The 23,309-nt window shown below is 51.6% G+C and overlaps 1 protein-coding gene across 6 annotated transcripts in view; it reads left to right on the forward strand.

Moving 5' to 3' along the window:
• The window catches only part of GNB1L (G protein subunit beta 1 like), a 58,714-nt gene that overhangs the window by 17,489 nt on the left and 17,916 nt on the right, over positions 1–23,309 (forward strand). For 5 of the 6 annotated variants that reach the window (XM_032875886.1, XM_032875887.1, XM_032875888.1 and 2 more), the window contains 4 exons: positions 9,686–9,831; positions 10,341–10,466; positions 15,489–15,651; positions 20,430–20,528. In XM_032875886.1, coding sequence (XP_032731777.1) covers positions 9,686–9,831; positions 10,341–10,466; positions 15,489–15,651; positions 20,430–20,528 — 534 coding nt within the window. Of the gene's footprint in view, positions 1–7,745; positions 7,787–9,685; positions 9,832–10,340; positions 10,467–15,488; positions 15,652–20,429; positions 20,529–23,309 lie in introns of those variants that run through there. The other variant, XM_032875889.1, reaches the window with a different exon arrangement.

Consider the following 23,309-nt stretch of genomic DNA (forward strand, 5'->3'; position numbering starts at 1 on the left):
CTATTCATTTCAAGTATGTTTACCTTTGCCTCATGGAGCATAATTATAGAAGTTGCTTTAGAATCCTTTTCTGATATTCCCAATATTTGAATAGTTTCAAAGTTGGCATCTGTAAGTTGACTTTTCCCTTGAGAACTGCTCTCATTTTCTGGTTCTTGGTATGTTGAATAACTTTGTATTATATCCTAGACATATTCTGGTTGAGTGTTACATGGGGTCCTCTGGAGAATGTTGAATTTTGTATTAGCAGGCAGTCAGCCCAGTTAGAATTGCCACACAAGTTCTGTCTTGCCCTTTTTGGGCTATGGTTTTAATCTCTTCAATTTTCAAAGCTTTTGAGAGGTTCCTTTGGGTCTCTCCCAGGCTTATGAAACTCAGTAACGAGCGTGGGACTTTTGTGAGTTCATTCACAGAATTAAGAGACCTTTTTCTTTAGCTCTTTCCTCTCTGCATTCCACACCCCCATGCCCAACTCTGCACACACACTCCATCCAGCAGGATTCGCTTCTTATGGTTCCTCTGACCAAAAAGACAGAGGTTTCTCTCAGAGTCACTTCTTCCACACAGTTCTGTGCCCAGGGCCCATTCTTGTCTAGGCAGTGCTGAGAGAGAAGAGAAAAACAAGCCATCAGGGATTTCCTCTCACATTCTTTAGACTTTTTCTTTGTAAAGTTGTCCAGAAACTAGTCTAAGTTTTAGCTACTGCTGCCTTGCAGCTATGCAAGCTGGGCCTACCCAAGGCAATGCCCCAAGACATACGAATAAAATTGGAAAGCTCACCCCATATAGATCACTTCTCCTCCAAGGTTTTACTTGCCTCCAAAATCTGTCTGTCATTGTTCACTTTTCAGAGGTTTTAGGTAATTGCTTTTTATACTTTGTCTAGAGTTTTTAGTCATAGTCAGCCGGAGAAAGAGGCTATAGTGAATTTATTTCATCCTCGCCAGATCCAGAAGCCTGTCAATGTAGTTTTACTTTGCATTTCCCCATGAGTCATGTTAAGCATCTTTGTATATGTTTAAGGGCCATTTTCATTTTTTGTGAATGTGAATTCATGTCTTTGCCCATTTTCTATTTGGTCTTCAGACTTTCTTTCCTTAATTTTGAAGATTTCTGTATATTGTAAAGATATTTGAATTTTATCTCTTTTGACATGATAAACTTTAGAAATGTCTTAGTTTTATCTTCTAATTGGTATTTTGAACGAAATTTTCTCTTAAGTTATTATTTGTGCATATGGAAGCTATTAAGTTCTCTTTGTTAGTTTTTTTCCCTGATACCATACTAAGGTTTTTTTTTTTTTTTTTTTAACATTTGAATTTGTTTTAGCATTGATTATCTAAGGCTCTCAAGTATATCATCATGTCATCTGGAAGATTATTTAATGTTTTCTTTTCCAAGTCATATGCCTTTAATTGATTTTTCTTATTTAATTGCATTGGCTTAAATCTTCAGTATAGTGTTGAATAGTAGTATAGATACTGGGTATTCTGATCTTAGAGAAAATACCTCCAATATTTCTTTATAAAGTAATGTTTTGACTGTAGAAAGAGGTTGTGTGTGTGTGTGTGTGTGTGTGTGTGTGTATTTTAATAATTTTTAAGAAACCCATAAGTTTCTCTTTGGTTAGGTGGGGTTTGTTTTGTTTTGTTTTAAGATTTTATTTATTTATTTTGAGAGAGAGAGGGAGACAGCATGAGTGATTGGGAAGCGCAGAGGGTGAGGGAGCAGCAGATTCCCCACTGAGCAGGGGGCCAGGTTAAGTGTTTTAATAAAAACCCAGGTGCCCTGGTTAAATGTTTTAATAAAAAATGGGTATTGGGGCACCTGGGTGGCTCAGTGGGTTAAGCCTCTGCCATTGGCTCAGGTCATGATCCCAGGTTCCTGAGATCAACCCTGGTGTCAGGCTTCCTACTCAGTGGGGAGCTTGCTTCTCCATGTCCCTCTGCCTCCCACCCCCTCTGCTCATGTTCTCTCTTGCTTGCTCTCTCTCACACACACATACTCTCTCTCTCTCTCTCTCAAATAAATAAATAAAATATTAAAAAAAAAACACACAACAACTAACCTTACATTTCCACTTGGTCATCCTGTATTATTTCTTTAATTTGATGTTGTATTTTGTTTGCTAATATTTTATTTACTATTTTTGTATGATAATCATAAGTTATATTGGTCTCTACTTTCCCTCTGATCAACACTTTAAATATACCTCATGAATTCTGGTTTATAGTGCTTTTCATTGTCATTTCTTAAAGTTAGTAGATTAAGTACTTCCCATTTCACCTAAAATTTGTTGTATAATAAATGGTTTTAAATTTTTAGTTGGGAGGACATTTTAGTTTTTAAATTGCTAATTTCTGATATAACTGCACTATGGTCATAGTGTGTGCTTATAATATTTCTTCTTTATGGAACTTACTGATGTTTTCTTTGTGACCCAGTATACAATTTTTATACATGTTCACATGCACTTGAGAAGAAGGGCTAGTCTCTGTTTTCTGGGTGTAAAGTTCCATATGGATCCATAATATTTACCCCTTGGAGTCTTCTATTTCCTTACTTATTATTTATTATTCACTTGCTATGATTTGTACTAAGAGTAGTAGTATATCCTGTTCTCCTATTATTGGTGAATTTTTTCTGTGACTCCATGCATTTCCTGTAGTTTCTGTTTTATAAAGGTGGTGTTTCTGTCTTTTAGTACCTAGGTATTCGAAACAATCATATATTCATCGTAAATTGCAGCTTTCAGTATTGCAAAGTATCTGGGTTTGTCAATTCTGATGCTTTTTGGCTAGAATTCAACTTTGTTGACATCGTATTTCAACCCCTGCTTTTTTACTATTTCTGTTTGTCTGAAATACCTTTGTCCATCTCTAGTTTTAGCCTTTTGGAATCGCTTTAACTTAAAAACAATTTATATATTTATTTTAGAGAGAGAGAGAGCACGTGTGCATGAGTCAGTGGTGGGGGGCTGCTGAGGGAGGTGCTGAGGGAGAGGGAGACAAGTCCCAAGTAGACTGTGCTGAATGCAGAGCCCTAGGCTCAGTCTCAGGACCCCAACCAAGATCACAACCTGAGCTGAAACCAATCAGGTACATAACTGACTGCACCACCCAGGCACCCCCCACCTTTTTTCCTTATTAGCTTTATATTCTGAGTATTCTGGGTATGGCTTATCATCAGATATATGTGTCATGAATATTTTCTCCCTGTCTATAGCCTCCTTTTTTATGTTCTTAATGTCTCTTAATGAGAATTATCATTTTGAGTTTCAGCCATGTGAGACTGGAGTTTATACATTTTCAGTTGTGTGGCATTTTCTATTATATGTATGTACTTACTTTGTGCAGTTGATGGTCATTTGCATTGTTTCTAGTTTTTATTAGCATGCATAATATTGCTATGAAGATTCTTGTACAAACCTCTCCTTGTACATATGTGAGAATTTCTTTAGGGTATTTATCTAAGAAGGGGTTGCTGCCTCATAAGGTGTGCAGACTAGTCCTAGATTGTTTTCCAAAGTGATTCTTTCAATTTATGTTCTCTCTTGCAAGATAAAGGGTTCAGGTTGTCCCACATTGTAGTCAACCTTTGACAGATTGTTTAATCTTTTGCTAATTTGCTAGGAGTGTAATTATATCACATTGTGGTTTTGACAGGCTTTCCAAGATTATTAATTAGGTTAAACATCTTTTCATATGTTTATTAGCCATTTATGTTTCTTGTGATATATCTGTTCAAGTCTTTCGCTTATTTTCCTTTTTGGCGTTTGCTTTCTTATTGTATTGATCTGTGTGTTCTTTATTCTAGATATGAGTCCAGTGTGGGTTTGTCTTCCTCTCCTTCCTCTAGAATGCTTTTATAATTTTAAGAATGCTTTTATAATTTTAACTTTATAATTTATAATTTTTATAATTTTACAGAAAAGTTGCAAGTATAGTATAGTGAATACTTACATACCCTTCACTTATGTTCATTAATTGTTCACATTTTGCCACATTTGCTTTACCTGTCTGTATGTAGATAGAGATCAGAATTTCTTTTTCTGAAACATTTGAAAACAGTGTGCAGACATCATGACGTTTCAGCCCTAAAACACTGTAGCCTGGGAATAAGGGCATTCTTCTAGGCAAAATACCATTATCCTGCCCAAGAAAATGAACAATAATTTCATATTTTAAAAGATATTATATTTCTTTATATAGAGATTAAACATGAGCGGGAGGAGGGGCAGAGGGAGAGGGAGAGAATCCCAAGCCAACTCTGCCCTGATGCCGAGATCAGACCTGAGCTGAAATCAAGAGTCAGATGCTCAACTGACTGAGTGGCCCAGGTGCCGCACAGTTATTCCATATTATCTACAGTCTATATTCAGAAACTCCCCAGTTCCCTTACCTTTCTGATCCAGTCAAGGTTCATGTGTTATATCTGGTCACAATGCCTCTTTAGTCTCTCAACTTAGAACCTTCACCCTGCTTTTTGCTTTTGTTTTTTCTCTTGATCTTGACCTTTTTGATAAGTATGAGCTAGCAGCCTTTCCCAATATCCTGTAATCTGGATGTGTCTGTTTTCTGCAAGTCATTGGCACAGGTGTACGAGGATGGTGCTATGTTTTCTGGCATCAACCACAGGAGATAAGTGATGCTGGTTTGTTTACTCTTGGTGGTGCCAGCTTCAATCTCATGGTGAAGGTGGTGACAGCCAGATGTCTCCATTGTTAAGGAATATTCTCTTTCTGCGATCAGTAAATAATCTGTAATGTAATACCTTGGCACAGTGCAAATCTCCTGTTTCCCAACAGCCTTTCACCCAGTTGGATCCTTTTTCAAATCTGAGTGGTGAATTTTGTGATCTCTTGCTCTCCACTTGTGATTTTAGTCCCCTCTTTCTATTTCTTCAGAGCCTTAAACATCTTTATTCTATATGCCTGGATGCTTTGTGCTCTAGGGGTCTAGTTCTGCCTTTTGTTGTTTCTCATGGCTCTCACTCATGGTGCTGTGTTTCCTTTTTCTTTTCTATGAGTTCTGACTGCTTGCATTTCATAGGACTTTATCAGTGAATTGATTCAGGCCTGTGTTGAAGGTGGTCTTCTTTTTTTTTTTTTTTTTAAGATTTTATTTATTTATTTGACAGGGAGAGAGAGAGGGAGAGATCACAAGTAGGCAGAGAGGCAGGCAGAGAGAGGAGGAAGCAGGCTTCACTGCTGAGCAGAGAGCCTGATGTGGGGCTTGATCCCAGGACCCTGAGATCATGACCTGAGCTGAAGGCAGAGGCTTAACCCACTGAGCCACCCAGGTGCCCCAAGGTGGTCTTCTTCTGAGAGACATTCACAGATTGAAGTTTTGGAGACCTCCTGAGGTGGTGTAAATTAGGACTAAAGCATCATTCTGGCACCTCTGGTGTAGGTCTACTTCTGGTTCAGTTTAACACTGAGCATTTAGTCCTGTGGGGTCTCATCTTTATGGAGATGTTCCTAGGAGATTGTCCACTTTGGGAAGGCCCTAAGCTTTGTCTTCATGGACTTGGAGGCCTTGCCTTAGAACCGGAATTCTAGATCACTAATGTAGCAAATGCCCTCAGGGCAGGTGCCAATTGGGGGGGGGCTCCATAGACCTTACTATGTTTGACTTCTGCTTACTTAGTGTTTGGCCTTTGAAGGTTCTAAACTTATTATTTTTTTTTTTTTTGGATAGCTTAGTGATGTACTGAAGAGTTTGGTTTTTTAAATTTTATTTTATTTAAGATTTTATTTATTTATTTGACAGAGATCACAAGTAGGCAGAGAGGCAGGCAGAGGGGGTGGGGAAGCAGGCTCCCCGCTGAGCAGAGAGCCCAATGCGGGGCTCCATCCCAGGACCCTGAGATCATGACCTGAGCCGAAGGCAGAGGCTTTAACCCACTGAGCCAACCAGGCGCCCTGAGTTTGGGTTTTTATTTTAGTTGTTTTGTGGGCATCTATCCTGTCACAGAGTGGTCCCTCCCTAGTTTCTGCTGGTTATGGAATTCTTAGGTGCCTTGTGGGGCTTCTGGAAGCCATTCTGTGCTCTCCTGTGGCCCACTTATGGAGGGCTTGGGATGGGGGGTGCTGTTTGAGGTACTCGCAGCATCCCACGTGGCTTGTCCTTGCTCTCCCAGGCATAGGCAGTCAGTGAGGCAAGATCTGGTGGGCTGGAGTCAGCAGGGATAGTGCTTGGTTGACTCTGGTGGTGGCTTCCCTGCTTTGGCTCACTTCTCACTTCTTGCTCCTTATTGATTCCAAGCTTCTTCAAGGACCAGCGGTCCTGTTGCAGTAAAAGGAAAGGGTTCTGTGACCGAGGGCACGGTGGGGTGCTCAGGGCTGACTCAGGGATCAGGCTGTGATCTTTGGGTACCATCTTCTCCCTTGGCCCTCCCTGCCTCCTCTGCATTTGCCAGTCTCTGGTTGTTTGCTTGCCTTCCTCATGAGGGGCACGCTTGGGTCCCATGGCTGCTGTGCCTGCCTGAGGCATGCATGGCTTGGTGGGAGGGTGAGTGCCGGGTGTAGCCTGGTCCCAGCCACCTATGCCTTTCCCCATGGGACCCTGTCTGCCTGCTGCTCCTCATGCCAGGAGGAAGTCTCCATCCGGGGCCCTTCTCTGTGGGGCTAACCCTGAGGCCTGCCAGGCTGCTGCTTCTGAGGTGGGACGCAGGGGGGCACTGTCATCCTCCATCCATGGGCCCAGGGCCTGAGGGGCTTCGGGGTTCGCAGCATCGGTTGGAAAGGCTGTCAGAGTTGCGCAAATTTTGTCAGGTTGTCTTTCTTTTTAGTTTTGAAAAGAATGTGTCACTCTTTGACATCTCGAAGAACAGGCAGAATCCAAAGTTGTGCTCGGTGGATTAAGTTTCATGTTCCTTTGCCCTCTGGGAGGAAAAGACGAGTGACAGAACAGGGGAATGAGGCAGTGGCGGGTGGCTCGTACCGTGCACCGGTGTTGCACAAGGGGCTGCGGCCTCCGCTCCAGGAGGCTCACTGCCAGGGGAGATAGGATAACGCGATTATTCTCAATTAGATTAATAAAGAATAATTAGATGTCATAAATCAAGTAATCATAGGATATTGTCATGGGAAAAATATGTAGCTAGAATTAATTAGTTTTCAAATAAAGCGTTTATTTTAATTGCTTGAAATGATGGAGCCCTTAATTGCTGATGCATCATTTTGGCCTGAACAGTTTGGTTGTTGTAACAACGTGACGGGTTTGTTCCCCGCAGTTCTGGGGAAACAATAGAGGAGAACTTGATTTCATCACCTCAGACGGAGCCTTGTGCTGGTGAGGTTCTGGAAACTCCCATCAGGCCGCAGGCAGGTGGCAAGTGTGGGCTGCGCTTTGGCTGGCGCCGCCCAAGGCCCCTGTGCTGCCTGTGCGTGTGTGTGAGTGTGTGCAGGCATGTGCGTGCGTGTGTACACATGTGAGTGTGTGCCCTCTGTCCGTGTGCACATACGTGTGCATGAATGCCGTGTGTGTGCGTGTAGTGTTTCCTGGCAGCTCACCTGTCCCAGGCCACAGAGCAGGGGCCATGGGTCATGGAGCAATGTGGGGTCAGGTCTCTGCCCACAGGAGGCCGTCCTTGTGTTTGGGAAGAGTCAGTTAGTTTTTAGCTAAAGCTGAGAGAGGCGTTCAGAGCAAAAACCCTAAAAAAGAAAGAAACAAACAGGGACTTGGCCATTTTGTAAGGTCCATTCTCAGGGATCCCTTCCTTCTCTTTGACAGAGGCGGGATCAAGCATAGGAGCGGCTGCCTATGGTCTCTCCCCAGTAAGGGTGAGCATCTGCCCCTTCCTGTCCCCAGCCCTGCCATGTCTGCTTTTAGTCATTAGGATCAGCCCCAGCCCTACTTCCAGCCCTCATGTGGACCAGGCCTCAGCTGGCCTGGTGCTGGCATTGGCTTTCCACCGGGTCTCTGCAGCGTTTCCCTGGCTCCAGTGGTCTCCGAAGTCTCAGGTCACTACCTGCCCCTCCCCATTCCCCTTCTGTCTGGTGACTCAGAGCCCCCTGGCCTCCAAGGCCCCCGCTGCCTTGACAGTGGCATTTCTCAGGTGTTTGAACCTTGCACTCTAGTGAAGCAACCCCGGGCTCTATTCTGGAGAGAGAGAGAGAGAAGGAAAGGGTCTGGGATGGTTTCAACGAGGGGAGGTACAGGGCTTCCCAGTGAGGGTGTTGCTGAGTGGTGCCTGGACCAGTCTCCAGCTGGAGAAACTCACGCCCCTCCTTCCTCTGCGACTGCATGTTCGCCTGTCCTCTGGCTCAGCCCCCATCCCATGTGAGCCTCTGTCTTTGGCCTGGAACCCCCTCCAGCCTCTGGCATTGGCAAAGGCTCCCTCCTGGAGGAATGCTATCTTCTCTGCTCCTGTTCTTTGCCCTGCCCAGTTCCCGTGGTGGCTGTGGCTCCCTCAGTGGCCAGGTAGCCTCCTCCCTGGTCTGTGTCCAGGCTGGAGAGGGACAGGTGGGGAAGCGTTTCAGATCCCAGCAGAGGCCCCCTGATGAAGTTGCTGCAGCCTCCCAGCAGTCTGCTCCTGGCTTTTCCCTCTGTACCCTCAGCCTGGCCTGGGACCTGCAGGCTGACAGATGTGCCCCTTGGTCATTGGAGCAGGTCACTTCTGGTCCAGCAACCCCCCCTGCACCATTGCTGGGGTGGGTTCAGTGGTGACCCTGGGAGGCTTTCTCCTTTCAGGAGGGTGGGCCCCATGGGACCAGTGATTTGAGGAAGGGTCACTTATCTGTCATATCAGTCCTCCTGGGGAGTGACATGGTAACTCAGTCCCTACCCCTTCCCCACACACCAGTGCACTGGCCGCTCTGCCTCTTGGTGGCAGCGTGCAGACTTCAGGCCTGAATCTGAGGGGCCTGGGGTAGCTCACCAGACCATTCCCTGCCTCCTTTTCTCCAGCAGTGAATGTGGTGCTGCCTTCTCTGAGGGCGGACATATAGGCCCTCAGGACCCAGCAGGCAGGGTCTGCAGCACATGTGAGAGAGAGTCCTCTCTATCTTTGGGTCCTGCTCACTCCCCCAGCCACTAGGGCCCCCACACACCTCTTGTCTGTCCCTCGGTTCATCCCTGCAATATGCACGTGCTGAGGAGCTGCTGTGTGCCTGATGCCGGTGGTCAGGCCTGTGGTCTGGGGGGAGCAGGCCAGTGTGGCCCCTGTTCCCTGAGCTTGCTGTGGAGCCAGAGTGGACAGCATGTCCAGCCATGTCATTGCTCCACTGTAGGGAGGAGAGGAGAGGGGCCTCATGAGGGAGGAGGGAGGCTGAATTTGCAGTACTCAGCCAGGCTCAGAGGCAGGACAGACACCCCCAGGCGTGTGGACAGCCCAGGAGTGGAGAAGCCAGCCTGAGGGAGGAGGAGCCACTCCTCCCGCTGCTGTGGCCAGTGGGATTCAGGGAGTCAGAGGGTATAGGGTGAGTGAACAGCAGGCCTTGGAGGCCAGAGGCAGACTCTATGCGGGGTGCTGAGGGTGAGAGTGACCTCAGAAGGGTGCGGGCGCCACTGTGCCCCCCCAGAGATGGTGCAGGTTGGGGCCACAGTGATGCCATTTGGGTGTAGAGGCCAATAGGTGGGAGGGAAGACAGGCTGAAGGGGCTGGGCAGCATCCAGGGAGGCTCCTACTGCCTTCCTGAAGGACAACAGGTGGGTCACTTATGCCTTTCCTTGGTCCCCAGGTGCCTGCACCCCCAGCCAGTATGGCAGCCAACCCACTCCCACCGCCGGACCCCCAGTTTGTCCTCCGCGGTACCCAGTCGGCGGTGCATGCACTGCATTTCTTCAGAGGAGCCCAAGGACAGGGGCGCCCACTCCTCCTCTCAGGGTGAGTAGCTCGGGCCCCAACCCAACCCCAGGGGTTAGCCCATGGTGAATTTAGGGGCAGTGAGCTACCGGTGAGCCAAGGGCTCATTTGGGGATCTCAGTGACAGGCTCAGGCTGCCCATCCCTCGGGCACATGGACTTTTCAGAACCCACCGACAAGCCGTCCCTCGGGCCTGGCCCCCTTGGAGGAGGCAGGGAGCACACCCTCTCTCACAGACACCACACAGTTTACAGTGTCAGCTGTAGCCCCCTATGCCTCTCCAGAGGAGTGGACTCTGCCTCGGGTGCCCTCTGAGGCTCCTGAGGGCTCTCTGCCTGCCATCCCTGGTAAAGGACCACTGTGCCACTTTTACCCTTAGTTCACACGTCCAGCTGTCCTCTAAACTGAAAGCTCCGACTGAAATGCCTGGTTCACCAGCTGGGTGGTTTCTCCGCCAGCCCCGCAGAGTATGCTGGGACTGTCCTCCGATCCCTCTCCCTGAGCCTGTGCTTTTGCGCTTGTCACAACAGGTCCCTGAGCGGGCTGGTGCACATCTGGAGCCTACAGACGCGGAGGACAGTTGCAACCCTGGATGGCCACGGGGGCCAGTGTGTGACCTGGCTGCAGACATTGCCCCAAGGGCACCAGCTGCTCAGGTGGGTCTTGATGGCAGCGAGTACAGTCCCAAAAGAGTCAAGCTGTGGCCCTCAGCAGGGGCCATGAACTTGCCACTGGATGCTCTCGGGTCTCCCCCAGCTGCCAGGGCAGCCCCTCCCCATGGCAGAGCAGTGTGATCTCTGCCCTTGGCCCATCCGGAGACAGTGTCCAGATCCACTGGGTGCCCGTCACTGCGGTCTTTGTGACCACTGCTCTGTCCAGGCAGGTGCCTACTGAGATGAGCCTGATGGATGCACAAAACAACTCTGTAGTGGCCTGAGCAGAGGCCTCCTGGTCTGCCAGGGGTGTCCAGTGGCAAGAGCTAGGGGTCCATGGCTGAGCTCCAGGGTTCTTCTTAGAGGAGCCTCAGCTTCCTTCCTGTGTACCCCAGGGCTCTGGTGTCACCACACCTCCTCTGATGAGCGGTCCCATTTCCACACAGTGGTGTAGAACTTGTGTCTAAAGCCACCCACTGATTGGGGTTGTGCTCCAAACCCTGAGAGCAGCCACCCTCTCTGGGCACTGGGAGTGCCACAGGGGCGCCCAGGTCCATGGCATTTGGGCTCACTGGTGACAAGGAGAGCAGGGTGGGCATGTGGCACTCCTGACAGAGGAAGTTGTGTGGTGGGCCCAGCTGTGAGCATCTGGAGACCAGGCAGCAGAGCCCAGAGGGTCTGTGTTCTGGCACTGCCACCACGGCCTTGAAGAGGTGCCAGGCTGGAGACTCAGGTGAGAGGTGGGCCAGGAGGCAGCAGGAAGGGGCTGGTGGGGGAGAGAATGAGCTTATGTCTAAGTTTAAGTGAAACTTTCCTGAATGCCCTCCAGGGCAGGTCTGCCTTCCTGTGTGGACTCGGATCCTGGGCATCTAGGCACCACGGTTCCCAGTCCCCAGAGGACAAGGCCTGTCAGGGACACACCCTTTTGCAAAGCACTTTTGTGCCAGACATGCTGCTGCTACACCCCTGAAGGTGGCTCGCAGGTGATCAAAGAACCAGAGGCATCCAGGAGGCTGGTGGCCTTGGACGCTTGTGCCTGCAGAGCCACACGCTGGTCCCCTTCGCCCCCGGTTGGTGTGGCAGGCCCTCCGTATGGTTGTGGACTTTCCCTGATGCTTAGAATAGACACTGCGTCCGAATACCACACTGAACCGCTTGAGCTGGATGCTGCTGCTTGTAAACATTCCTCCTGTGTTTTCAGCCAAGGCCTAGGAACCTTGGCGCCTCCTGCTCCTCCAGGGCCCAGATGCCTTGGGCTGTTCTCAGGGAACCCCCAGCCCTGGGGTCTGCCCCTCAGAAAGCTGGCCTGAGGGGCGCCTGGGTGGCTCAGTGGGTTAAAGCCTCTGCCTTCGGCTCAGGTCGTGATCTCAGGGTCCTGGGATGGAGCCCTGCATTGGGCTGTCTGCTCTGCAGGGAGCCTGCTTCCCCCTCTCTCTCTACCTGCCTCTGCCTAGTTGTGATCTCTCTGTCAAATAAATAAATAAAATCTTTAAAAAAAGAAAGAAAGAAAGAAAGAAAGCTGGCCTGACATTGTATGGGGAGGCAAGCGGCAAGGGCAGCCTGTGAGTGAATGTTGGATGGTCGATCCTTCCTCTTTCCAAGCTGGACGGCACCGCGGTAGCCATGCTCCAGGCAGGGGCCCGTGGATCGGGAGGTCTGCAGCGCAGACCATGCACGTTCTTGGAATGCCCAGGTGCGTTTACGTTGCACTAGAGGCTGGGCGCCCAGCTGTGTTTGGAAGCCAAGTCTCTCCAAAGTGGCTCTTGAGAAAGGAAGGTACGCTTTCATGTCAAGGGGAGGCTGGAGGACAGAAAGCTGGGGGCCCGAGGGCACACCTGTGCCCAGTTACAGCCACCTGGGTGGGTTTGTTTCCTACCTCTTCTATAGCGACCACAGCACCCTTGCAGAAAAGTGCACAGAACAAGTTTGCAGACTGTTGTACTATCACGGAGTGGACACCTGGGTAACCACTGAAGTCAGAGGCAGAGCCCTGACGCTGGCTCCATTCTCGTCCTCAGGAGGCAGCCCCCTGGCCCCTTGTTCTTGCCTTACCATTTGGAACATGGATCTCCAAAAAGCATAGACTTGTTAGGTCTGTTTTTTTTTTTTTCTTACAAAAATGGCACCATGCAGAACAGCTTCCTTTGTATGGGACTGCTTCCGCTCAGCTCTACTTTGTGAGCTCCACGGTGGATGCGTGTAGCTGTAGGGCACTGTGTGGGATTTTCCTGTGCGGTGTTCCACTGGATGTGTGTGAATGCTCATTCTACTGTCAGTGGAGATCTGGGTCATCCACTTGGGGCTGAGAAGCTTAAGGATTAAGACCCCAGTCTGGGTCTCCGGGCGCCCGGTGCATGCGTGTCTGCGGATTGGACCCTGGACCCAGAGGTGGGCCATCGGCCACAGGGTATGCACGTGGCTGGGTGGCTCAGAAAGTGCCAGGCTTCCCCCTGTGCAAGCGCCCCCACCCCCGCGCTGCTTTCTGGGTACAGCCTGATTTGCATTTTCCTGACCACTTAATGAGCCAGCCCTCTTCTGCAGTCGTTAGCCACTGGGATAGAGTCTCCCTTCAATCCCTATTTCTCTAGCAGACTGACTACCTTTTTCTCATTGAGTTACAGGAGTTTTTTTTATATTCTAGATGTGGCTGATATTTATATCACCAGGTGCTGCTCCCACAAAGTGACTACAGTTCTCACTCTATGATGTGTCAATGAGTGGAAGTTAGCCATTTAAATGGGGTCAGAGCTGCATCTTTCCCTTATGGCTGGTGCTTCTGTGTCATGTGAAGAAGTTCTAGCAACAGGTCGTGAAGAGCTGATTTCTCAGGAGCTTCCCTCCTGTTCCTTTTTGGCCCACACTGCAGCTGGAATTGGCTGTTGGTGAGGTGTGCGTTCTTTGTTTCTATATGGATAGCCAGTGGTTCCATCCTCCCTTCCCTCATTTCCCCTCCAAGTTCAGGGACACGGGCGGCTGAGGAAGTGGATGGTGCGGGGTGGCTTCCAGGCAGAGGTGTGAGAGCAGCGTGCCCAGTGGGCAGAGAACCAGGGTGATGGGGGCAAGGTCTCAGAGGTGGCTGGGGAGGTTGGGAGATTGGCTGCATCATGCAACCAAGTTTGTCAGTGGAGGGTGGCAGTGAATATCTTGAGGAAAATGGGAGGCAGCTCTCTCCCAGTCAGAGAATGGAGTCACACACCTGAGGAGGAGGAAGGGGAGGAAGAAGCCTTGGGGCATCAGCATGAACTTGTGAAGTTTTGAAAGTATATACCCAAAGATAGGTACAGAAATACTTGTGTGTGTGAGTGTGTTTGCCTGTGTGTGTGTGAGGGGTGTGTATGTATGAGCTATGTTTCCATGTGTGAGTGAGGTGTGTGTGTGAAGTATGTCTGTGAGTGTGAATGTGTGCATGAGGTGTGCTTGTGTGTGTTTGAGGTATGTTTGTGTGTGACTGTGTGTGTGAGGTGTGTTTGCATGTGTGTTTGCGTGTGTGTGTGAGGTGTGTTTGCATGTGTGTTTACGTGTGTGTGTGAGGTGTGTTTGCATGTGTGTTTGCGTGTGTGGGTGAGGGGGGTATGTGAGGTGTGTTTGCGTGTGTGAGCGTTTGCGTGTGTGAGAGGTGGGTGTGTGTGTGACTGTGTGTGTATTTCCTGGCTCTGCTGAGAGGGCCTGGCGGCAGCGGCACCCCACAGCAATAACCACACCAGCGCCCAGACCTTGGTTTGCAAATATCTCTCTGCACTGGAGGGAACAAGGATTCCTTGGAGAAATGATTCTGGGTCTGGAATATCTTGCTGATGGACACGTGTCAGAAGGACTCTGAGCCAGCTCAAAGGGGGTCCCGCTGGCCAATCTGGGATGGTTTGAGCACAAAAATAAATAATGGGAAGTGTAGATGACAGCCCACTGAGTAATACAGGAACACGCAAATCCAAGCTGATGGAAACAGAGAGAACAGAAGGCGAGGGGGAACACCCATTCTTCCTGTAGGATAGCGTCTCGTAAATGGAGGAGGTGGTGGGCGTGGGAGTCCCATTCCGGTCTGATGTCTCTGTAAAAGTATTTGCTTTTAACTCGAGTGAACACACTTTTCCAGAACTCCACAGATTGGCTATCTGCCCTCCTCCTGGGTACAGTGTGCAAGACATTTTTCTGTCTGCAGTCCATCTTGGGAGCCCAGCACCCTGATTGTTTCCTTAACTTATACACACTAAAGTTTGCTCTTTGTGGCTTGTTCTGTGGGCTTGATGATGGCCACCATCACGGTGGTGCGCCCCCCCCCCACTCCCGCCCCGGGCCACATAGGGCTGTCAGCACCCTGCAGAGCCTCTGTGCTGCCCCCTGTAGACGGGAGCCCCAGTCCCCCACCTGCCGTCATGCTGTCCCAGAAAGTGCCAGCAGGGGAATCATGCTGTAGGTGGCCTTTTGGCTCATAGCAGAAGGCATCCGATATTCCTATGGGTTGTAGCACGTGTCACAGTTTGTCCCTGTTTGTCACTGAGTGGAATTCAGTGATGTGGAGGCACATGGTTGGTTCCCCAGCCTCATACTGAAGAGTCGCGTTTAGTTTGGGCAGTTAGGAACAGAGCTGCTGTTTGTGTACAGGCTTTTGTGTGAATAATTAAATTCATTTGGGAAAACTCGTGAGGGAGGGATTGCTGGGCCATCACAGTTAATTCACAGAGGGAGGGAGGAGGGTGAACTCACACTTTGGCAGCACGGGGAATGGCAGGAAGAGCCCGGGAGGCTGGTCATGGGGCATGTGTCGCAAAGCTCACTGGCACATGGTTGATGGTGCCCCTGTGGGATGGCCCATGAAGGTGTCAGGCCTCAGGCATCCTGGATACAAAGCCCTTCCTTGGCTGAGGTGTCCTCAGCCAGGTAATGCATACCATCTGGGCCCCTCTCTGGAAGGTGTCCCCTGCCTTTCTTCAGCATCAGGCTGGCCCCAGCGTGCTGGTATTGGTCCAGGTGGGATACCCGGTCTGCTCACCTTGGAGGCTCATGGCCTCTCTCTTGGTTTGGCAGTCAGGGCCGGGACCTGAAGCTGCGCCTGTGGGACCTGGCAGAGGGCAGGAACACCATCGTGGACTCTGTGGCCCTGGAGAGCATGGGCTTCTGCAGGAGCTCCGTCCTCGCTGGGGCTCAGGAGCGCTGGATGCTGGCTGTGCCGGGGAGAGGTAGTGACGAGGTGAGTGCCAGCCTGCCTGGTGCTTGGCTTCACGAGCTGCTTGCACTTGGTTCCCCATCCTGAACACCTATTAGGGGATTGCTGTGCCTGCCCCAGGAGCCCCATGGAGTGCCGACTGCAACTCCAGGGGCCTTGGTCTGGCTGCTGCCCCAGTACCCAGTACTGCACGGCATGGGGCTTGAGACCATCAGGAGTGCAGGGGCAGAGACTGCCTGGAGAGGTCCTCAAAGGACTTAGGAGCAGGCATGCATGGTGGGGAGTCTCGGGCAGGCCAGCAGGAGATGGTGGGAGAGAAATCGTGGCCTTCTGATAGTCTGGGCATCAGGGGCAGCCTTTTGGGTTGCTGAACTGAGTTCTGGCATGAGAGGCCTTGATCCAGACCTGGAATGCTGAGGATTGGGGGAAGCTGGCACTAGGGTAGTAATTGCAGAACAGAGGGTGCAAGTGAGAGGGGAACTCAGAGAACGGGGCTCCAGGTGGGCGTGGTGGAGCCTCGGAGGTGACTGTCAGATGGAGCTCAGGCCAAGTGGCCAGCAGTGGTTGGTGATGGAGATCTGGTCAGTTTGGGCAGCGTGTCCACACCCCCAGAGGCAGAAGAGGCAGAGTCCGCCAAGGGGAACAGGTGGTGGGAAGCGAGGGTGGAGGGTAAGGTGGAGGATGAGGGTGTGGCTGGAGGGGCCAGCACTTGGGGAGCTGAAGGGAAATTGAAGAAGAAACCCAGGAAAAGCAATCGGACAGGCCTGTTGAGTGTTGGGGGCATAGGCGCTCAGGGTCTGGGCCGAGTGTGGGGCGCCAGGGGCTCTGAGCGTGGGGCAGGGAGGGCCTGGGGGTGCACACATGCAGGGAGAGGGAGCCTCCTGTCTGCCACCCACGGCCATGTCTCCCTGTGTTCCCTGCCGGCCCCAAGGGGCTGTGCGGCAGGCGGCGCTGGGCAAGGACACGGGGCCCCATGCCCACAGCAGCGAGGTTTGGCCCCTACCCAAGAAGACTCGTTTATCTTAAAGCAGATTCCGTTCATAAATAATGAGAAAGGAACAGGCATTTATTTGTTCATGATTGAGCTTAAATCGCCAATTAGGAGCTACATACACTTTTCTTGCCAATTTGCCAAAAACCTGTTAAAAGTTTTATGAATGTGAAAAGAGAGGGGTGTGCTTCCTCCCGGACAGCCGGGGCCAGGCAGTTCCAAGCCTCGCTTCTGTGCTGCACGCTGTAGAGCCCAGCCCTCTCCACTGAGGCGGGGATGCCCCGTGCTGCCCTCTGCTTCTCAGCCTCTCTGGGCCTTCCTGGCTGCGCATCCCACCCCCGGGGTCTGGCCCCTGATACCCAGAATGTGCTGTTCCAGGTTGTTTTTAACTGGCTTGCTGGATCCCTCGTTGCCAGTGCGGGCGGCACCTGTGGTTTTCAGGAGCAGCCAGTCCAAGGACCTCAGATATCCTGGGAAAATGATTGTTTTCCACGTTCCCACCTGGAATCTGCCTGGATGGAATCTGCTTGGAAAGGCATTGCTGGCCTATGCCCAGACAATGCCCAGGGAGGACATGCTGCCACCCTGCTCGGCCGTCTGGGTGGCCACGCTTGCCCAAACCAAACATTTTACCTTCTGGAAACTAAGGTTGCAGTTGAGTGCCAGATGGAAAGTACACTGGTATCTGGAGGAGGCTCCGAGCGCAGGCATCCAGGCCCTTGCCAGAGCCCAGAGCCCTTTGTCGGACTCACAACGGCCCCTGGGCTTGCCCTGGTCCTTGGGCCCTGGGCTCCTTGCTCTCCTACACCCAGGATGTGGCTGTGGGTACTGCCACTCACTCTTCCTCCCATAGTGTCTTGCTCAGGCTTTGGGGCTATCCTGGTTTTCCCCCTCTCCTCCCCGAGCTGACTTGCAGGGTGACTCACCCCTACCTGAGTCCCTTGCCTTCACACCCCTCCTCACTGCCACAGAGGGATCTTCCTGGGCCCACAGATTGGGAGAGGCCATCCCTCACCATACCTGTGTGCCCTTGTACCAGGCCATCCAGGGTGTGGGCCCATGCAGACTGTGTGTCCAGGGACTTCTGTTTCTTCTTGCATCCGTCTCCTCATGAGCACATGTAAGCAATCAGGGTCTTCTCCTCCCAGGTCCCAACTACCCAGTCAGTATCTTTTTTTTTTAATATACTTAAAATTTTTTTTTTTTTTTAGTGGGAGGAGGGGTAGAGGGAAAGAAAGAGAATCTTTTTATTTTTTTAATTTTTTTAAAAGATTTTATTTATTTATTTGAGAGAGAGAGCATGAGTCGTGGGCAGAGGCAGAGGGAGAGAGAGAAGCAGGCTGTCCACTGAGCAGGGAGCCCCATGTGGGACTCAATCCCAGGACCCCGAGATCCTGATCCAAGCCAAAGGCAGACGCTTAACAAACTGAGCCACCCAGGCACCCATATTTCTTTAAAATTTTTTTAAAGGATTTTATTTATTCACTGATAGAAAGACCGCACAAGCAAGGAGAGCAGCAGGCAGAGGGAGAAGGAGAAGCAGGCTGTCATCTGAGCAGGGAGCCCGATGTGGGACTTGATCTCAGGACCCTGGGATGATGACCTGAGCTGAAGGCAGATGCTTAACTGGCTCTGAGAGAGAGAATCTTAAGGAGGCTCCACATTCAGCAGGGAGCTTGCTTCTCCCTCTCCCTCTGCCCTCACACTGCTAGCAGCTTTGCTAGTCGGTGTCCCGACCCAGAGGAGCAGTTCTTTCTCTGTTCTATGGAGCATCTGGCCTCCCAGGTGAGCGCGCCCTGGCTGGGGCCCACAGGCTTCCCACAATGTCTACAGCCGATTCTCAAACAGTAAGCCTGAAATTGAGTCGCTGGTACTCACTGCCAAGGACACAGAGGCTCCGAAAGCCCCCTCCCCTTCTCCTGGGTTTTCACCTGGCTTCTGGTTCCGCTGTGTCTTGGTTGCCACGTGACTTTTCTTGCATGTCTTTTTATTTTGCTAGAGCTCCTCCTTGAGCCATCTTTGCTGTTCCAGGGGCTCCTTCTAGCAGCCTCTTACTTGACGACAGTAACAACCGCTCACATCACTGAGGGTCTTTTCTGTCTCTTTCGTGGGCAGTGAGGGCTGCGCGGGCTGGTATGGACACTGATCCTGCAGGCCCCGCAGACGCTGGGGGAGCCTGTATGTGTGTGCGTACATAGGTGTGTGCCTCTTTGTGGGGACGTGTTCGTACTCTGCAGCGAGCCCCTCCCCGAGGACACTACGTGGGCCTCTGGGAAGAGCCCTGCCAAGAAGGTCTCCACAGCCTCAGCCTGTGGGTGTGCCACCCCCATGCAGGCCTGCAGCTGGGAGGCCCGGGCCACCATGCCACTGGCTTTCTACCCTGCCTGCAGGGTGCCCTCGGACAGACCCAGCGTGCAGGTAGCAGATCGTGAGAGGACTCAGCACTTAATCTCAGGCCTTGGGCTGGTTCTCCCCTGTGGGTTAGTGAGAGTAGCCCAGCTCACACCCACCTGCCTCCAGTTCACTGGGTGACTGAGACAGCAGGCCAGCTGTCCCTTCAACGCCCACCGCCCCTGCCCCAGACTCTTCATCTGCACACCAGAAGATGTCCTCTTGTTGGCGAGGGACGATGTAGCTTCATAGTGGCTGCACACTGTCAGCACAGCCCCTCTCACTGGCATCAAGGGGGCCCGAGGGCTGTCGAGCCTCCCCATCATGGAGTGGCAGGCCTGCTTCACATGGAATCCCCTCTACCTCCAAGGACCACAGGAGGGGGCGCCCTTGTCCCTTTTTGCTGGAGATGAGGCAGTAGGGATGCAGATGGGGTGGGGGGGACAGTTTCTGGGCGACAGTGCTCTAGTGCCCAAGCCTGCTCCTTGTGGCTGCAGCTATCCCCTGCAGATGGTGTGGGGCAGAGCTTGGCCCAGCTCAGATGGACAGGCCTGAATGTGACCTGGCTGTGTGGACCAGAAAGGCCCATCTTCCAGCCCGGGCGCAGGAGGGCCTGCCCCTGCATTCAGGTGACACAAAACACCACTGTGATACCCAGTATAGAGGTGCAGGGTGTCGGGACCAGCCAGGCCCCAAACACAGTTCCCCTTGGTGCACACCATGTTCATTTCCTAGACTTGCTGGTGATCCCCAAGGGTCCCTTGTGCATTTTTTTTCTTTTCTTTTCTTTCTTTTTCTTTTTTTTTTTTTTTAAGATTATTCATTCATTTGTCAGTGAGAGAGAGAAAGAGCACATCAGGGGGAGTGGCAGGCAGAGGGAGAGGGAGAAGCAGGCTCCCTGCTGAGCAGGGATTCCTGATGTGGGACTCGATCTCAGGACCCTGGAATCATGACCTGAGCTGAAGGCAGAGGCCTATATAACCGACTGAGCCACCATGGTGCCCACCCCCACGTGCACTTCTGTAAACCATCTGATGCACCTGAGATAGTTCAGAGTTGTTCACATGAAAGCCCACATCAGGAAAGAGAAGGAGGCAGAGATCGGGAGGATGGGTAAACTGAGTCAGTGCCCAGCAAGCCCCCTGCTCAGTGAAGAGGTAAAATCAGGAAAGGCCAGAGGTGGTGATGCTGGTGAGAGGGACATGCCGGTCACTCAGGAATGACGTGAGTTTCACAACGCCCAGCAGCGCCTGAACCCACGAGCCTGTGCGGCCTAATTAGGAGGCTCGGCTCCCAGGTTCCTCTGGGGAGCAGACAGAAACTCGCAGCAGCCTTGGCTAATCGCCTTAAAAGTCTCTTGTTTGTATAGCACAGGCTCGACTTGGCGCCTGCCCAAATCAACTTGTTTTCTTACTGTCAGGTTCAGATTCTGGAGATGCCATCCAAGACGTCAGTGTGCACCCTGAAGCCGAAGGCCGATGCCAAGCCAGGCATGCCCATGTGCCTGGAGCTGTGGCAGGTAAGGCCCAGCGCACGCCAACCACGCCCTGCCAGTCACGCCTTCCAGGTCGTGAATCATGCCCCATTCAGGATTTGGTTTATCGTCAAACCACGAGCCCCCTGGGAGCCTGTATGCATGCTGCCTTCTGCAGCCTCAGTGTCCCCCCGGGGCCTCCTGCTGCCCCCCTGCCGCTGCTGCTTGTCCTACAAACTGCCCTGGGGCAGGCCTGGCTTATGCTGTCCTCTGCAGGGTGGCCCCCCCCCCGCCCCCTGCACCAGCCCGGGCAGTGAGGAGGGACAGCTGGGTCAGCAGAGCAGCCCCCTCCTGCAGAGGGCCACGAACTCCGCTCCTCTTTGCACGCCCACGTGCAGCCCTGTACAGGGCTAGGAGGGAAGTGCTGACTAACCCTGCAAGTCCGCTCGGCCCCTGCTTGGCTGGGGATTACCTTCTGTGACTTTTTTGCCTCCAAGGCAGGAGTGGGCTTAACATGCTGACTTTCCCTGCGGCCACACTTGGCATTTCTGATTTACAGCCATTTCCTTCTTTCTAGTCTATTCTTTCTGCTTAGAGAGGGTCAGAAGACATCTCCTGGGGCTGGCAGCTGAAGCCTAGGACCAGGGAGTGGGTCACACTCCAGAGTCCTGGCAGCATGGATTTTGGCTCCAAGGCAAAGAGTGAGGTCTTGGGAGGGATCCTCCTGGGCCCGCCCACTTGCCTCTACTAGAAGTCCCATCCCTCCACAGGGCACAGCCTCCTCCTGGCCACACGGGACAGCACTGGCTCAAAGTGTACTACTGTTCTGCTTCTCAGGGCTGCTGCTGTTTGGGGCAACAGAGCTGATGATCTGGTGTGTTCACCTGGTAAGAATGCCAGGTAGCATCTTTGCTGTGACAGAGACCGTGGTAGATAGGTCCTTGACCGGTGCCTGCCTTGGAAAGCACGGCTTATAGCCATTTTCGCAGCTCTCTTCAGTTCACCAGCACCTTCTAGGAGCTACCTGAGCCTGCCTGAGATTGGGAGGAGGTGATTCCTGCCTCGTGCTGCGCTGCTTGTTTGCACTTCTCCCAAGATGGGCTTGGGCACTTTGGGGATGTCTGTGGGGCCAAGAGGACCCACAGGGCCAGGTACGCCACCAGAGCCCTTGTCCCATGCTTTTCGTCCTTCCACAGACCTGCGCCTTCTTGCCATTGGTTTCCCCCTGTGCAGTTTCTTCACGAACATTCCAGTTGGAATTTGTTTCGATAAGCTGATTCCACCGCTCAGAGACAAGCCCACGGGGAGCTGAGCAGAGGGGTTGGGGTGGGGCTGCAAGATGACCGTGCTCCTGGCACCTGCAGGTTTGTGGCGGGGAACCGCCTGAGGTCTAGACACCTAGGGCTGCGGTGTGGTGCTCACACTTCCGGGCAGGACCTTGCGGCTGCACCCGCTCACTCTGCTTCCCTGGAAACACCGTCATTGCGTAATCATGTAAAAATTCCAGCAGAAAAATGTATAGAAACGGGATGTACAAACTTGTTAAGGTAATTAATATAGTTGACAGAAGGACAAATCGAGTTTTTGTTAGTTGATACAGATCCAACGCAAAGCGTTCTGTTAAAAGAGAGTCGACATTAATTTGAAATGTCCTTTTTTTTCTCTTCAAACCTGAAGGTCCAGGTTGTAGTTTATTAATCTGAGTGTGGCAGAGGGACCTGACACGGTATTTCTTACTGAAACATTCAGATGTATTCTTTTTTAATCTTTTTTTTTTTAAAGATTTTATTTATTAGAGAGAGAGGGAGAGAACACCCAACAGGGGGAGGGGCAGAAGCAGAGGGAGAAGCAGACCCCTTGCTGAGCAGGGAGCCTGATGTGGGGCTCAATCCCAGGATCCTGGGATCATGACCTGAGCTGAAGGCAGATACTTAACCGACTAAGCCACCCATGTGTTCTGTATCCTTTTTTTTTTTTTTTAGATTTAAAAAAAAACTTTATTTGAGAGAGCATGCAAGTGGTGGGGAAGGGCAGAGGGAAAAGAGAAAGTAGATTCACTGCCCAGCGCCACACCAAGGGGATCCACCTCTGCACTCTAGAATGAAGACCTGAGCGGGAAGGCAGATAGACTGAGCCACGCAAGCACTCCAGATTCTTGTTTGGCTCTTGCATTGAATTAGGTTGATTATCACATTAAAGCTCAGGAATACTGATCACAGCAGCCCTGAGAACAGGCTTTCAGACCCTGGGCCTAGGGTCCCCTCTAGTGAGCTGGGAGCTCCCTACAGTACTGATCCCAGCAAGTGCTGTAGGCGGGGCCTGCCTGCTGGGGTCTCACCCAGTTAGGACGCCCAGTGACAGAAGACACAAAGCAAGTCCTTCTGGCAACTTTAGGTCCTCGCCCCAGGGAGATCAGTCTGTCCCCAAAGGCCTGAGGCCATGACTGCTGTTCTACCTGTTGCGCCTGTAGCTGGGCTTCGCAGGGGCCTTGCTTGCAGCATGGATGGGGAGCAGCAGCCATCAGGGCTAGAGCTCAGTGCTTGGTCACCCTCAGCAACAGTGAGGCGAGCCCCTGCAGGTCGGTCTGGCTCCTATTCTGATAGGTGGGTGACTGGCATGCAGCCCGTGAACGAGCCGAGACGCTCAGAACCCAGAGACCACGGGCATGCTACAAACTTGGGCTGCAGAGACAGACCAGAACCAATGTGTTGGCACTGAGAGGAGCAGCGCCCTGGGGCGGCGGGGTGGAGGAGAGGCTGGGCAGAGGCAGGGTGGATGGGAAAGGCAGCGACAAGACAAATCACTCCCCTGAAGGGAACAGACCCA

Source organism: Lontra canadensis, unplaced genomic scaffold (genome assembly GCF_010015895.1).
Source record: "Lontra canadensis isolate GAN:19392208 unplaced genomic scaffold, GSC_riverotter_1.0 scaffold57, whole genome shotgun sequence".
NCBI lineage: Eukaryota > Metazoa > Chordata > Mammalia > Carnivora > Mustelidae > Lontra > Lontra canadensis.